Genomic DNA, 17,516 nt, shown 5'->3' with positions numbered 1-17,516 from the left:
TGGGTTAAGACAAAGAAAACAAAGCAAAACAGAACAACAAATAAGCACTCAGAAAGTGTTTCGCTCCCTCACAAATAGCTTGATAAAGAGGAGCAGGACAAAAGATGTCTGTTGGGGCCTTCCTGACATTCCACCCTGGACCGTGTGTGTCCACCTGAATGGCCCCGTGTGGTCCGTGCTGCCTCTTTCAAAGTTAGTCACTCAGCTCTGAAAAAAATAATCAAGTGGATGTTGGATTTACCACCCCTGCTTGGGTAAGATTCTGTCAGGAGCTGGCAGTAGGAAATGATGTGTCCCACACAGACATAATTGTAATTTAAAGCCTGGAAAAAAGGAGATTTGTTTGGAATAAGGCATGGCTCGCAGTTAAAATGGGCTGAAAATTCTCAGCTATATTATGGTGGGGGAAAAAAAGATTTCACATCAGGGCTTTAGATTATAGCCAGACAGTCTGAGCTGCGCAGTCTTCCTTTAACTGTGTCTGGAGTCCTCGACTGCTTCATTCATTAATCTTTTGTTCAAACTGAATAGAAGATACTTAATTTGCTCTTTTAGGAAAAAATTTCTTAAGCTTGTTCTCTTTACATTGTCTTCTAAACATTTTCAAATGAAACTCTTCGGGACAGGGAAGGAAGAGCTCCGTGACCAGAGCTCTCCAGATTGGCTGCTTATTTAATAGCAGGCGGTCATTAGTCTGTGCTTTGGAGGGGATGTGCTCACGTCTGGCATGAAGAAAGGAGTCTGGTCCTTTGCTGGCGCTGGGGTTGTGAGCAGAAATCTGTTGTGTGGCTCATCTAGGGCTCAGCTCTCTCCCTGGCCCTCCTTCAGCAGGGCGGGAAGAAGGGAGAATGGTACTGACTGCTAATGGATCCTACCTGCCTGCTCTTTGCAGCCCCCACAGGTACATGATTTCTCTTTGAAGTGCCTTGAAGCACTCTGGGTGCATTTTAGAAGTACAAAGTGTTAGTGCTCATTGTGTATGTGTTACAGGAATGAATTCCCGGGTTTCTCTGTAGTCCAGAGTCCAGCCAAAAAAGGGAGCCGTTCCCAAGACAATACAATACAGGAGCAAAGTCAGTGTTGTCACCTCGGCTCTGAGTCAGTTGCAGAAGTGTGGTGCCTGGCACAGTCGATGCGTCACCCATGTGTTAGCTCCTGCTGCTGCTGCTGCTGCTGCTGCTGCTGTTACATAATAGTGTTTTGATTTAGTCACCTGGTTTTGATGCAGATCTCTTAGCTCTTCAGCTGATGCTCTTTTATACTTTATTGTGTTCTCAGTGCTGTGCTGGGTGCCCTTGTGTCTGACATATGCAAGGGACGGCCTTGCCCTGAGGAAGTGTGAGGCAGAGTTAGGGGAGCAGAGGCAAAGGCTGCAGGGAACGAGTCAGAACTATGCATGACACACAGCTTGGACGGCTGAGTTGCTTTCTAACGGCCACCTGTGCAGATGGCCTAAGACTTAGGACAGTGACATGGAAGTGACCACTTTGCAACAGCTAGCCTGCTGGAAACGGTCACCTCAGCTGTGTGACCAGAGACCTTAGAGTTTTTTGTCTCCTTCCACTCCCCTTCCATGTCCAAGCTGCAGAGCTGCCTGCCCTGCCTGTTGATACCTCTCTACTCCATTCCTAGTTTTTATCTGCAAGGGGAGAGTTTAAAGGGAGAACCTTGGGCCACCCATCCTGCACTGCTTCCCTTCACGCCAAGTCCCGCTCTGAGCATCCTCGTTGCTGGAACGTGATCCCGGAGGCTCTGGGCTTGGACGCCCTCCACACTGTGGCCCCTCCATGTCTTAGGCCTTTTTTGACAGTAGAGGAGAGTTCCTCTGTTCTGTGATTGCATTGGGGATATTTTTATTTTTTATATCTCACTATATCTGTATTCTGAAAACCTGAAAAGGTCTTTTTAGAATGTTCTAGGAATGACAGTTACAGAGAAACTATGAGACTATCTGCTTCCTCAGGGCCCTGGTGAGAAGCAGTTGGTGGGGAAGCAAAGGGCTTTCGGAAGAGGAGGAGAGAGTGACAGGAGCCTGCCTGTGCCGAGCAGTGTCCCAGGTCTTCACTGGGCCACGGGGTCCCAGGCCTGTGCATGGCTCTCGCCAGCCCACATTCTGGAATCCTGATTTCCAGCCTCTTTTCTTTCCTTTCTGTCCTTGGATACCTTCTCTCAAGCCATGGGAGCCATTCTGGGAGCCTGGAGCTGGGTGACTGTGTCCACGGCAGCTGTGGCAGTGAGGAGACGGGTCGTTCGTGTTCTGAGCCAGTATTCTGTAAACAGTGTCACATAACGGTAGCCCAGGTTTGTAGCACAGAAAGCCCGGAACTCTGCTTAGGACGTGTTGCTCTTCAAATTTCCTTCTTCCAGAGTGGCCTGAGACTGTAGTCACTGTAAATAATATTTATGTAGGAAAATGTGTTCCAAAGAACTGATGGGCAATGCAATGCATAGGTATCTTAGAGATTCCTTAGAGTCAAGAGGATAGAGAAACATATACATTTAGGTCCAGAGGTGGATTCACTGAAAAAAGAAGACCTGAAGGAGCCCTGGAAGGATAGGTAGGATTTTAATAGGCAAGGGAATATGAGGAAGAACATTCCATGTCAGGGGAACAATGGGGTGTGCTCCAAAGGAGGGAACTTCCAAGGGGGCAGAGGTAATGCTCTGAATGCTTATTTTTGGAACATGTTAGGTCGTGCAGAAAAACATTAACATAGCAGACCTGAGACTGCTATCCTTAGAAAAGCTTGCAAAGGCGATATATGTAATCAAGATGGTTGTACCCCCATAATCTGAAATTTAAAAAAGAAAAATAAATAAATAAAAATGATAAGACATAAAAAAAAACGCAGTTCTGACACACACACACACACACACACACACACACACACACACACACAGAGAGAAAAGAAATTGTAGGAGAGGAGTGCAGGTGAACAGACAAGACACAAGTTTCATAAAGCCAACAGACTCTGCCTGCCGGTGGCACTGATGAACATTTGGTGGGAAGGACTAGATTCTTTCCATCAACTTTTTATGCTAGGAAAGCACCTAACCCACCTCTCCCCTCACTTTCTATTAATTACTCTTCAGTTTCAGCTAAATCTCCCCATCGTCCCTGCTCACAGCAGGCAGAACACAGATGGCCATCTGGTAGCAGATATCTGCATGGTGTATGTTTTCCTGGAATAATGGTTTGCATTATTTTTTAAAGCACCAGAACCCCTTTTTCGTATTAAATTTTCCTTAGAAGAACAATATATAAACAGCTGTGGTTAAACAACAACAAGAACCATAAACATGCATCAGGCATTTACGACGTCCGGGTGCTATGCTCTTGTCTGCGCATCCTCTCATGTACCCTGCACAACAATTCTGTGATGTGGAGCCTATGAAGTAGGAGTTACTTTTACTCCCTTTTTAGAGTTGAGGAAGCAGGACATGAAGAATTACAGCTAATATGTGGCAAGGCTAGAGTCTGACCCAGCAAGTTTGCCCTCAGTGTGGGGTCCTGGTGGCACCAGAGGTCCTGTTCAAATGGCTAAGCTGGGACAGGCTGGTAAAGCAGAGCTGAGCCATGTTGGAATCCATCCCTTCTTTCTCTATACTCCTTCCCCCTTCTAGTCTCTCTCCCCTTGGAGCTCAGGAGTCTAGATGACTGGGTATGACAGTCACCCAGCTCCAGGCTGCTGTGTAAGAAACCCTGCCCTAGTGCATCCTCCAGGTTCTCAACCAGAGTCCATAGTCTGTCATGTACACTCAGTATGAAAGGGATGCTTATGGGCAAATGGGTCTTCAAAAGTGGAAGTTGATGCCAATCACAATAGACCAGGTATTGCATGATTCCATTTATATGAAATGACCAGAACAGGCAAAATTCTAGAGGCAGAATACTATCTCTGTTAGTGGTTTCTAGAGCTGGGACGCTGAGGGAGACTAGGGCATGACTGTCAATGGGTATGGGGTTTCTTTTTGGGTTTGGAGGGATGAAATGTTCTAAAACTGATGGTGGTGATGGCTATAAACCTCTGTGAATATCCTAAAAAACACTGAATTGTATAATTTAATTGGTAAATTGTACATTATGTGACTATGTCTCAATAAAGCTGTTAAACAGAAACACCCCCCCCCCAAAAAAAAAAAAAAAAAAAACCCTGCATGCAAGCTTGGCCCTTGACTGGCATCTGGGAGCTTGTATCTCGGGAGAGTTCCCACCATTCCTTGGTAAGAATGGCTCATGGTGCCTAAACTGTTTATGAAAACAACGTGGTTTGTGCTGCTGAATAGCTCTTTTCCTTCTGGGAGTCTGGAATTTTGCTGTGTGCTAGGCGGAGTGTGCCTATGATACCAGCCCCAATAAAAACCCTGGACGCTGATTCTCTCATGAGCTTTATGCATGTTGTCGTTTGTGACTCCTCAGGGAGAGGACTCCTGGAAGCTTCCACCTGGTTTCCTCCATGTTTTACCCCATACACCTTTTTTCTTTGCTGATTTTGCTTTGTATTCTTTTCCTGTGATACATCATAGCCATGAGTATGACTGTACGCTGAGTCTGTGAGTCCTCCTAATGAATCATGGAAGCTGGTGGTGGTTTTGGAGTCCCTGACTCATAGGTATACTGCTGAATATTGTTGTATATGTGGGCTAGGGAAGTAAAATCTATTCAAAGACACTTACTACATAAAATAAGTAACTTTTCTAGTCCTTTCTCATTAGCTTATTTTCATGGTGAGAAAAATTTGTGTGCTTAGCAAAAAAAAAAAAAAAAAAATGAGAAAAGCCCACGTTAGAAGTGAAGATATTTTTCATCTTGTGTTAAATTTATTTATAAGTAAGCTGCAGTTATAGCAGTTGCTAAAATATGTTTTGTGAGACTGTGTCCTTAAATTATAGAAATTCAGACGGCGTGTTCAAGAATCTACACAAGTGCTAAGAGAACTGGAAATTTCTTTAAGAACTAACCACATTGGGTAAGTATGCCCCTTTAACATCATAGCTCTAGGGCTTTTGAACACTTTACAAAGTGAAGAAATCATATCGAAATAATTGAGCTTCCTTATTATTCATTGTAAGTTAAGATGGAGGTTTTGATGGTTGGAAGCTTTGTTAGTACTCGGAATGCTTACTATATAAGAATCAGTGGAAGCAGGACAGATACAGCTCTTGATTTGGAGTATTTAGAACAACTCTGTATTTCTTTACTTGGATGCAGTAAATATGGACACTTCATGGTAAGTGCTTGGTTTCGTGTGTGCATAGCAATTCTCTGGCAAATCAGGAATCCCAATAGTAGATGTAGACTGAGATCCTGGAAAATCTCTACGCCTTCCCTGTAGTTCTCCAAGCTGGTTAGTTGAGGCTGCTTTATATCCCTTTCCTCAGTTCTCTTGGTTTCTGGCCAGAAGGGGACAGAAGCCGGAGTAATGTCACCCAATTTACCTCGTTGCACACCCGGACACATTTACATTCTGAGTTTCCTTTTCATGCATCTCAAAATCTCAGGACCGTGAAGTGTAAATCCACTTTGGGACAATAAAGTCCAGGAATCTCTGCACTAAGCATTTCTGAGGGTTTCTTTCAGGCAACAGCGTGGTTGCTTTGCCTTGGCAAGTACAACTTTATCACTTTCTCCGGTACTCCTGGGGGCATAATTGTACAGTACCTTAAAACAAGATGGCTTATCACCAAGGCAGACTGATATCAGGTATCGTATTTTGTAGTCTTATTTCTGCCCCAAGTACGTCTTTAACAAGTTATTTAACCCCTTTTGGTTTTGATTCTTTGAGCTTTACGAAGAAAAGATTATAGACTTTCAGGTCTTTTAGAATTTTCCTCTGTGACATTCTTTGCAAGTCTATTAGAAATAAACTTTTATATGGATTTTGCACTTTAGTTTTATATGGTATCCTATAAAATACAGTAAGTTGTCACTTAATGTCATCGATAGGTTCTTAGAACCTGTGACATTAAGAGAAATGACATGTTACAAACCAATTTTTTTCTCATCATTTTTACAATGAAATGACATTATTCAAGGACCTACTGTACATCATTTTGCTTAAATTATTAAGTTTATTTCTACTTTATACTATGATTGGTATAGGCCATTCAAATGGTTAATTAGCACAGTTATGTCAGAATGAGCTTTTTTAAGTTTTAGAAATGCTAGTTTGATTTTTAAGTGAAGCCTGGATGAGAATGTTCGTTTCCTAAAGGATAACCTTAGGTTTCTCAACTTGAGAATGAAGGATTCAGGAAATGAAGTGATTCTAGCGTTTGTCCCAGAAATTGGTCGATAGAACAATGAATTACGGAATCTTGATTTTAGAACTAGAAGAGAAATTAAGGATTGCCTAATCCCTCATTTTATATAGATTAAAATAATTAAGGACCAGGAAGGTGAGTAAATTGCACATTACAGAAAGTCAACAGCTGTTGAGCCAGGTGCTTTGGCTCAAAATGCTCTGTTTTTTTCCCCATGTAGCTTACTATGGCAGCTCTCTCCCCGAAAGGAAATAAGATAATCAGGGTCCTGGGATCAAAGCAATGGGGCTTGTCTATCAGGAGTGAAGGTGGTAGTAGTTTAATACAGTTGGGCATCAAAATTTAGGAAATTCATATACTTTTCAATATTTATGGATGAGGAACTGGATTCCATTTGCAATGGCCCAGCCCTAATATACCTGTGGCACTTCTTGACTGAAAATGGTGGAATGAGCTGCAGCCAGGATTTCTACAAATTGTCAAAAAGCATTTCTTCAAGTATTGCTGAAATAATGTGAAATTGACCATCAAATACCAAAGCAAAATGATCATTTCCGATACAAAGCTGGCTGAATGGAAGAGCCCTCCTTGGGTTGAAGCCAGTGCAGTCTGCAAGCAATTGGAGTGGTTGCTTGTTTAGGATACTATATAGGTGTGTTGAAAGATTCTTAGATTTCTTTCATCTTCACCAGCTGAGGCTTTCCCTTGCCCACCACTTATGTGAGAAACTCTGAAAGCTTTGGCTTTAGCAGCAGCAAAATTCATGAAGATGCATTGTCTGGTTGTATGCAACCAATTACTAGCATAAACTTAGATGGAATGAAACCACACACCAAGATTTTGACTTATTTTGCTTGTCTTGAAAACCCAAACCTGAACTGGACTCTTTATTATGTAAACTAACTGGCTTGACCTCATTTGATTGGGAAATCTTCTGAAGAATTACTCAGTAATGATGAAAAGAATCTATTACTACAATAAGAAATTCTTGGAATGCAAGTATATAAGGAATCCACATATTTTATTGCATTCTTTAAGCTACCGTAATAGAAAGATAATTCAGTGCCCATTTGCCTTATGGAAAAGGAGATCTTGATTCAAATTTTTTGCCATAACCCTTTTTAGTTACTTGACCTTAGATAAGTTATGTAAGTTCTCTGTACTTACTATGTGACCTAAGTTAACTTCTCATCCATAAAATGAGGATAAGACTTCTTACCTCATAGGACTGTTGTAAGGATTAAATGAGATAATTTATAAAGACCTAATATTGAATCAGATACATAGTAGTTATGCAATGTATGATAGATACGCAATATTATAGATATGCAATATTGTAGTAGATATGCAATATTATGTGTATCTCTAACAGATTCCCTAAGGCAGAGAGAGTTACCATCTCTATCTCATATGACCCTGACCCAGGAGATTTTGATTCCCAGAAATTAAAAGGAGGGATTATATTTCAAATCTACTTGTCCTTGAAAAATTATTCTTGGCACATGCTTTTGCATTTCAAGGTTAAACTCCTGGGCATTACCAAGATAACATTCTAAGCTGCAGCTTTGTCAAGCGAAGGGTTTGTTCTGAGTTTTGATATAAGCCAAAAAGTCTATAAATGGAGCAGTCTTCTGAGAAAGGAAATTAATTTTCTTTGAGCCAAATTGAAATAAGAATTGGGCTAGAAATAATCCCATTCACTTACTCTTAGGAACTATAATAATAGAGAAGAATTGGATTATGACTTATCTAAGCTCTTGAAATTACTTGAAATACCCTTGATATGAACTGTGCACTGTTAGAACCACATTGCACTCACCGCTGTGCAACGTGCAGCTGTCATGATGGTTTGGATGTCAGGGTGATAGGATTCTAGTGATGGCGAGGGTCAACTGGATAGATTCACTGGCTTTTTTCTGTGGAACTGAGGTATAGGTTGTCTCTCCTTGCAGGTAATTTATTGTAGTAAAACTGCCTATAATGATGGCAAATTACTTTTTATCCTGAGTGCAAGGCTCAGAAGTTCTGAAAGATCCTCATTTCAGTTTATCTCTTTGGGGAGTTGAGAGAACAGGCATGAGATTGCAGGAGGAATGTGGCAAGTTGACAAAGAGGGGAGGAGATTTGTAGGCAAGGGAAGGAGCTGAGGAACTGCTTAGGGAACATCTTCCCTCCTGGAGTGACAGGCTTCTTTGTCAGTCAGTGCTGGCTGGGCCAGGCCAAGAGAGGAAAGACAGGAGAAGTGACTAAGGCTGCTTTTAAGATGTTTATAATATGTGTATGTGTATCAAACGGGCCTATGATTAATTTATTCCTAGATGGTGCTTTCTTGGAAATCATCAAGATCATAATCATTTTATCATTTGTTAAACACTATGTTAAGCACTTTAAATGTATTTGGTTTTTGCAAAAGTCTTTTTTTACCTTTTACCTCTGGACCCCCATTTTACAGATGAGAATACTGAGAGTCATCTCGCTAAATCCACACAACTTACAAGCCTTAGATTTGAATGTAGATGTGCCCAAATCTAAAGCCTGTCATCTAAACCAGCAGTTCTCAATTTTTTTGGTGTCAGGAATCCTTTGTACTCATCAATTATGTTTGAATCCCAATAAGCTTTTGTTTATGTGGGTTGAATCTATTAACATTTACCATATTAGAAATTAAAAGTGATCAATTTTAAATGTATTTAATAAAATTCAATGTTTAATATCAATTTAGCTGTATAAATATAAATAGATGTTATATTAGCATAAATATTAACATAGTGTAAATTAACATAACGTGTTTCATGAAAAATAACTATTTTCCAAAGCAAAAAAAATTTAGTGGCAGAAATAGCATTGTTTTACATGTTTGCAAATCTGTTTAGTGTCTGTTAATAGAAGGCAGCCAGATTCTCCTGTGTCTATATTCACTTTGTTGTGATATGTTGTTTCGGTTGATGTATATGAAGACAATCTGGCCGTACATATATACACTCTTAGAGACAGGAGTTTTTTAATGGTCTCAACCATTGTGGATGGTATACCATAATTCAAAAAGTGATAATAAACTCTTAAAGGTGGTTTTAATGTAGAGTCTGAAACCATATCAATGAACTTTTTGTGCTGTTATACTAAAATCCAGTTTGCTTTCCTTATGCTTTGATTGGGTCTTTTTACCCACGCATGATCTTGTGGCATGATTTCTTAACATCATGCATTGGTCATTTGGAAAACATTGTTTCCCTAAGTTATTTTGATCTTTCAAATATTGAAATGTATCATTGTGCAATGTTAAAAACTTTGCATTTGTTAATAATCACCAGTATGATCAGAATATGCCTTAAATGTTGGGAAGCAGTTTCAAACTGAGGGTGATGAATATAGATTTTCCAAAATTCTAGTTTTTGTCTGGAAACTCAGTGTGTCATTGACAACAAATACTGTCTGTTGTTTTCCCTGAAATGACAGGCTTATTTCATTTTGAGCAAATGCCTACCAGATACCCTAAACTGAATTATCATAGTTTGACAGTCATTTTTACAAGTAAATTGACATTACATGAAAGAATGGCTAGTTCAGCTTGCAAGTCAAACAGTTGCACAAATGCTTTTCCTTAAGACATGACCATGATACTTGGGTGGGCAACAGATGTGCTTTATGTCAGCTTCCCATTTTGTCACACTGAAAATTAAAAAGATATGTATTCAAGGAACAAGCTTTAATAAAAGCAATAATTTTGTCAGGTGTGATGGCATGTTCTTGTAGTCCCAGCTACTCAGGAGCCTGAGGCAGGAGGATTCTTTGACCCAGCAGTTCCAGGCTGTAGTGAGCTATGATTGTGCCTATGAATAGCTACTGTGCTCCAGCTTGGACAATATAACAAGGCCCTGTCTCCAAAAATAATAATGATAATAATTTTTATTGCTTAACTAAGGGCATTCTTCTTTTTTTATTTTATTTTTTATTGCCAGGAATACTATGTTGAGAAAAACTAAGGCCATTCTTAACTGAAGCCGGCTTTCTCCCCCTCCCCTGAGTGCATGGGGTGAAGGATACAATAAATAATTGTATTATTTGGTGGTAGCAGTTTTATCCACTATTTCTTTTGCACCATGCGTGTCAGTGTCAATGGATTGAAAACAAGTAACCTCTTAATATTTTTGTGAAAATAGGTTCACCCTCGCAGATGCCATGAGAGGGTTTCAGGGACCCCTAGTGGCATGTGGGCTACACTTTGAGAACCAATTTGCAACACTGCCTAACAGCTTTGGTGACTAATGTTGAATCTGAACGATGCTTTTTTCTCTTATTTTTCATGATTTTTCAGCAACTTCAGTTCCCACCATATGTCTCTAGGACTTTTCTCTAAAGGAGACTGGCAAAGGGAATTCACTGTTTGTCCCTTTCTCTTGTGTATCTTTGGGCCACTTTGGTTGATTTTAGAAATTGAAAGCCAGAAAGGTACCCTAAGACTTAGTTTTTCATCAGAGGACAATGAGGTTTAAGATTTGGGGAGGCAGAGAGAACAAAACTTTGAAATAAAGCTACAACCGGTCTATAATAAAATAATGACTATTGGCATTTGCACGTACATCCCTTCTTTGAATCCCAATTTTTCCAGAGCTATTTTTCATCATCTGTGTCTTTTCCAGCTCCTAAGCATCTGATTTAGAATTTGCCTACCTTCAAATTCACAACATATGGTAATTCCATTGAATCTGTGAGGCACTCAGGAAGTTACGCATGCTGTCAGAGTCGGAAATAATTCCACTTTCCAAAGCCTATAATCACCCAATTTGAAACTGTTTGCCTATTGGCAACATGTAAAAATATGTGTGTAGCATGCACGGAGGTGAAAATGGAAATAATTTGCTACACGAACCCTAAATAGATGCTGTAGTCATTGTATGATCATTTGCATAAATCTGAAAAATGAGGTATCCATATTCTTCTAATGCTTGTAAATTCAAGACACTGCTTTGAAATATACCCTTTTTCATCTTTGCCTATTTTCTTTCCTTACTTTTTGATTTTCATAGAAGATCACTTTCAACTCTTTTTCTCCCATACAGAGTATCCTAAACAGGGAAGGGGTAGAGACCAGGATGACAGTGGAAGGAGTGAGGGCTCTTTTTTTTCTTATAAGCCATACCCTTATTGTGGAAATGACTTTTGCTAACCTGATATCATTTGATAAAAGGGTAAGGTAGCCAACACTGGAGGATTTATCTCATTCTTTCCTAAATCACCTAGAGGTGTTAGGGCAAGATCAAAGACTCAGGGAGGATCTTGTAGCTTAGAAAAAGATGTTAACTGCATGAAATTAAGCTAAAGGCAGGGCACTTTGCACTCTAGCTGACTTTTGAGGAGGTAAGTGGTAGGCTCCTTCCTACCTTTCACTTTGAAAATTGCCTTTAAGGCACTTTCATGCAAAGTCAGCAAGTAGAGATGGGGGCGCTGATAAGGACCTTGAAGTGAAGAAGGAGAAGCCAATTAATATTCTTTATGCCTGCATCAGAATATATGCATGTTAAGGAAATTGTAACTCTGGCTATACTTGGCTATTTCCTACTTTAAAAATTTTTTAAATCAGTGCATCATTTGCCTCTTATCCGGTTTATTTGTGGCTCAACTTTCTACATGAGATGAAGGTGCCAGTGTTTGACAGAATGGTAGGTACTGCGTGTATTCTGGATGGTTTGTGTCTTTAGGGGCAGTGTCTGGAAAATTAACCAGAAGGAACTACAATGGCTGTTTTTCTCAACTTCCAAATGTGTTCTTATGAGCCACTGAGATGGAATATGAGAAACTGAGACTGCCGTGAAAAATCTGGACCCTTGTTGTTATTTTTTGTATTGAAAAGACACCCACCACCAACGCCAGTTTAAAGTATGCAGCAGAGCCCTTAGGCCGGACCAATGGAAAAGCTTAAAAGATGCAAAGGGGCTTGAATTTAAAGAGCAGCTAGCCATCAGACTTTGATAGTTCCTGTGTTTCTTATGTCTCCTGCCAGTTATTAAAAAAAAAAGAAAAAAATTTCTTTTGACTATTTCTAAGCTTCTAATTACCATCATTTAAAAATGATCAATGTCTCCTGAGACCTAGCGGCAGAATCATCACAATAAATCAAATAAAAATAAGTATCTAGAAAGAGATGCTATGAGATTGTGTATATGGCTGTTTTGAAATGAAACTTTAGCCTCAACCAGAAGCCAGTCCTGTTAGTTTTGTACAGATCGCATGACAAAGCCACTTTGTGAGACCTACCAAGTGCTGTTTTCTTTGCCAGTGTTGCCATTCTAGGTCTCTTTTAAATTAAATGTTGTATCCTTATACACAGCTATGTTAATCACACACATTTTGTGGTTGCCTGTCTGAGGCAAACTGGGGAAAAATACAAGGCAAGCTTTCTACTTTTCCCACCACGCTGCCTCTTGGTACTGTGTATAGACCTGAGTTTACGTCATGGAGTTGATAGGACTATAAGAAAGAATGAGCTTGACAATAAAACAAAAAACAAAGAAAAAATTCCAAGCTGGGTGTGATGGCTTACATCTGTAATCCTAGCAGCCTGGGAGGTTGAGGCAGGAGGATCACTTGAACCTAGGAGTTTGAGACCAACATGGACAACATAGTAGTGAGACCCCATTTATTTAAAAAAAAAAAAAAAGCGAGAGAAGCATGAGCTGTGGGTGGTGATGTGCATCTGTAGCCTCAGCTACTTGTGGGGGACGGGTGGTGGCCAAGGTGGGAGGATCCCTTGAGCCCAGGAGTTTGAGGCTGCAGTGAGCTATGATCACACCATTGTGCTCCAGCCTGGGTGATAGATTGAAACCCTTTCTCTAAAAATATAAAGAAAAAAAAAAAGAAAATACTCCAAATAACAAAATTTAAAAACCAGGCATCCCAAGTCCATGGGATTTTTTCTTCCTTTAAGATAAAGATCCCAGGCCAGGCGTGGTGGCTCACGCCTGCAATTCTAACACTCTGGGAGGCCCAGACAGGAGAATTGCTTGAGGCCAACAGTTTGAGGTTGTAGTGAGCTATGATGACACTGCACTCCAGCTGGAGCAACAGAGTAAGACTGTCTGAAAAAAAATCCCAAAGGCTTGCTCATTCTTAAGGGACACATGGTAGGATTGTGCTACTGTTGTTTGAACAGCTAGCTAAACTGGCTTCCATAGTTGCTGTCGTATCCATAGCCGGTCAACCTTTTTGGCTTGGTGTTCACGGAGGAAAGCAACCATTATGGAATGCACTTGACAGATGTACCTCAGGTGTCATTTTAGTGATAGTAGCTGACTTTTTGACTTATTTGTTGGAGTTTCAAACTTAGGGAAGGTTTAATCAGGTACCAGATGTTCTTTGAAGATGAGTACACTGGAGGAAATCCATAAAATGGGGTAAAGATATTTATCTTCAGTACCTAAAGATTCTGTTTGACTACTCTATTGGAGTTATTATGAAGAATAAATAAAAATGTGTAAACTTTCTCAGTTGAACTGTTGAGTACTATTTAAGTGGTATTATTTAAAAGTGAATTTTTTAAAAAAACCTGATACTTGTCATATGTTGACCTTGATGATGGTGCCTGTAGCTTTTAAAAAGGTTTTAACATTCATGGAAAAAAATTAAGTAAATCATTATCCCTATTGAATTTCTAGAAGCCCATAAACACTGGTCTCCCATTGGCTGGTTGAGTGGTTTCTGTAGCTTAGTGTGCCAATGAGGACTTGAGTGTGGATTTGGAATCCTGCCTGGATTTCAGTGGTTACGTTGTCATGTCCCCAATCTGCCTCATTCCCGTGTGGTCTTGCCTCCTCCAACAAGCAGGCTGTGGATCAGTTGGGGTGGAAACAGTACGTTTAGCAAGTGCCTTTTTCATTTCTTTTTAGAAAGTTTCTTATAGATTATCTTAAGTCTCCTAAGCAGTACAATGCAAAGATAGCAACGTACGGTATTTAGTCCTTATTCTTGCATATTGAAATGTTACACTTTTCTTAGTTACCATATCTGAAAAGCTTCTACCTTGTGTGAAATATATAGGCCTTCCTCTGTATTTCCTTTCAGGCAATGAACGTGTCTGGTGGAAAAACAAAACTTTCCACTGTGTCCTTTCTGTGCCAGGTCATGTTATCAACCTCTCCAATGATCATTATTATTTTTTTCAACAGATGGGTCAGAGAGTTTTTGAATGACGAAAACAGGGGTCTTGATGTTCTAGTGGAATATCTGTCATTTGCACAGTTTTCAGTAACGTAAGTAAAATTTGGCTTGCTTGCATTTGAATTTTATGTGGTCACAGAAGATGGAACTCAGTGGTAAAATTATACACTGCTCTGAGGGGAGCAACCCAGAAGCAGATGTGGTAGAGTTTAAGGAGGTTTGTTTCTGTTTGGGTAACTAAAACAAATCACATAATTGGTATTAGAAATACCTTTAAGGCAGAAACGAAACAGGTGAGTAAAAGTCACCCTTAGAGAAGCTCTTGTTTTCAGGAGAATTACTTTCTTTAGGGCTTAGATTACATATATCTACAAGCTAGAATACTCTAACAGCTGTTGGAAGAGGCAGATGATATATTGTTGGGTGATGCAGAAGAGTGACTCCCTTTTTATTTTAAAAATGGGGTCTATATGTATTTTGTATATGCTAGTAAATGATCGCAGAAATAGCTACCAAACAGTGGCATTGGAGGAAGAGGTAAGCAAGAGGCTGTTCCTTTTTACTTTGTATGTATTTGTAGTGTTTTGATTTCCTGCCCAAAAGCTGAAGGGGGAAAAAATGAATGGGGCAGAGCAGGAAAAAAAATAAACTTATTAACATTGTGTTTTGTTTTTGTTTTTGTTTTTTGGTTTTGTTTTTGTTTCTTAACCTTGTTTTTTTATTTCATAAAATTGTCTCATTTTCTTGGCTCCTGGAATGTTTTACAACAGGACTGGAAAGAGTACATTTGAATGGGACGTTCTTTTCTCCACATTTTCTCCTTTAATCAAAAAACATTCTCGTATCCACAAATACGCTTTCATACACACAGATTGAGGCAATAATAGTGTATTTTTAATTTGGAAGATGTTTCGGCCTACGTGGTATTTTTCCTCTCCCACTCTTGTTTTAAAAGCAGTAACTTGTTTTTTTATATTGCTTCGCTCCAGAGAGTTCTAAGACGCAACCGGATGCTATCTCATAATCCCCATTCCTTCCCTGGGAATTTGTGAGGCAAAAGTTATAATCACCCCTGCTTTACAGATGCAAATACTAAACTATTAGCGAAATGGCTTGGATAGATTTCCGTTTTAATGCCTCTCATATAGTAGATGGAATAGACTAAGGAAAACCAACAGTCAAGTTCTTATTTTCTTGAGAAATTGTCCTCTGAAATATAATTCTAGTTTTTTATAGCATGCTCTTCTAATGGATGTTTCTTATCTATCTCCATTACATCAAAAACTACTAATCTCCCTTATACTTCATATTATATGACAAGACAGAGTAATATTACCCTATTGCATACTTTAAAATCGAGAGTGATATTTACGGAATTAAGGGAGGATTTAGAAATTTCAGGAATAACAGGTAAGAATAGCATGCTTTATATATTGTGTTTGCTCTAATGATTCCTTTGCTTACATGACAATAGAGCTTGTAAACCGACTTTTCCCAAGTGTACCCTCACATAGGACCAATGGGAAAAGATTGTGCTACTCTGAGGGAATTCTTATATTCTGTAGAGTGAGACAGGAGCCCACAAAAGATCAGAACTCAGCTCTGATTTCCTAATCTTGTACCTTTGTGGGAGTTTTTGTTGTTGTTGTTGTTTGTTTGTTTGTTTATTTATTTATTTATTTATTTATTTATTTATTTATTTATTTTGGTGTTAGCTTTACTGTCTTTGCTTATTGGTTTTGGTTTTGCTTTGCTTTAATTAGATAATAAATTACATATAGATATATACTTTTATCTTCTGTCTGCAAACTAATGGGCTGAAAATTTTTTTTGCTATTCCTTGGCACATGACAATTTCCTAGCCCATGGACATGCAGGGATGGAGTATGAGACAACAGGCTCATACCCAAGCCCCAAGATAGAAGCATTCACTTCTGTGTGTTGCCTTTTTCTGTTGTGTTGAGAGTGCGGGATGGGCTGAGAGGAGCACGTGAGTGCTGACCCGCTGAAGGGCATGAGGGCTGCAGAGGCCGGCTGCGCGCATTAATGCTGGGAGTGGTTTGGGGACGTGCCTTGCATGCTCCAACTCCATTACAGCTTTCTCCAGTTCAGCTTTTATTAGATTACCCCATTCCACCTCTTTTCTGTTCATCATTGCTTCTTGCATCCCAGGGTGTGACAAAATTGTCTGTGATCAGACCCCTATGCTGATTTTGTACGTCTGATTAGTTTTTAATAGGTGGAGAACATCACCAAATTTCATAGGAACCTTCTACTCAAGTATTTTGACAGTCATACTTTTGTAAAGTCATAAAAAGTCATACTTTTGTTTCCAATATATATTGTTGTTTTTTTCTTCTGCAATATCCTGTAAAATCTTCCAGAGGATATTAAGTATAGCTGCCTTCTGCTCAACTGTCCGTCTGATCCGGTGCTGCTTGGCAGAACTGTGGGTGGAGACAATACAATGTTTTTGTGAGAAAGCAGAGTTACTGACTTTGTGAGGGGGAAAAAGAATGCATGGAACACACAAGCCTTCTGTTTAAAAACTTTGTTCCTAAACTATATAAGAATGAGCAACTTAACTTGCCATTTATTCTAACGTGGTGAACATGAGTAATAACCTCAAAAAATGTCAGAGAAACAACAGTCTTAAAGAGCACCACATTGGGAGGAGATTCCAAAATCAAAGCAAATCCATAACTTTGCTAGTAATGTGTCACATATGGTTGGAAAAGTGCACTTGCCAACACACTGGGAGAAAATGCTTGGTTAAAATTGATGGGTAGGAATAAATTAGTATGAGCCTAACATACTGACTTGTTAAAGCAAAACGAAGACAGCTGTAAGATCTTCCCCCCTTCCATCATAGCAATGTTAGCGATGGGTAAGTTAGCAAGCCTTATATAAAATAAAGTAAAATACGAATAATACATCACTATTTAATTTTTGCTGTTCATTGTTCCATTATTCTTTTGCCAGGCCCAGTATTTGTCATTTTGTATTTTTGAAGCTAACACTGAGTCCATAGAAATTCTTTCATATTTCCTTTTTAGGTTTGTTTGTCGGCAAGGAGTTCCTCTACTAAGGTACAGATA

The 17,516-nt window shown here is 39.5% G+C and overlaps 1 protein-coding gene across 10 annotated transcripts in view; it reads left to right on the top strand.

Annotated features, from left to right (window-relative positions):
• FMNL2 (formin like 2) overlaps positions 1 to 17,516 on the top strand; it is a 294,756-nt gene that overhangs the window by 194,499 nt on the left and 82,741 nt on the right. For 5 of the 10 annotated variants that reach the window (XM_045559288.1, XM_045559292.1, XM_045559289.1 and 2 more), the window contains exons 4-6: positions 4,894 to 4,970; positions 14,427 to 14,510; positions 17,475 to 17,507. In XM_045559288.1, coding sequence (XP_045415244.1) covers positions 4,894 to 4,970; positions 14,427 to 14,510; positions 17,475 to 17,507 — 194 coding nt within the window. The remainder of the gene's footprint in view (positions 1 to 4,893; positions 4,971 to 14,426; positions 14,511 to 17,474; positions 17,508 to 17,516) is intronic. The other 5 variants (XM_045559298.1, XM_045559293.1, XM_045559296.1 and 2 more) reach the window with 1 other exon arrangement.

Source organism: Lemur catta, chromosome 8 (assembly GCF_020740605.2).
Source record: "Lemur catta isolate mLemCat1 chromosome 8, mLemCat1.pri, whole genome shotgun sequence".
Lineage (NCBI taxonomy): Eukaryota > Metazoa > Chordata > Mammalia > Primates > Lemuridae > Lemur > Lemur catta.
This window is presented reverse-complemented; position numbering and strand designations above follow the sequence as displayed.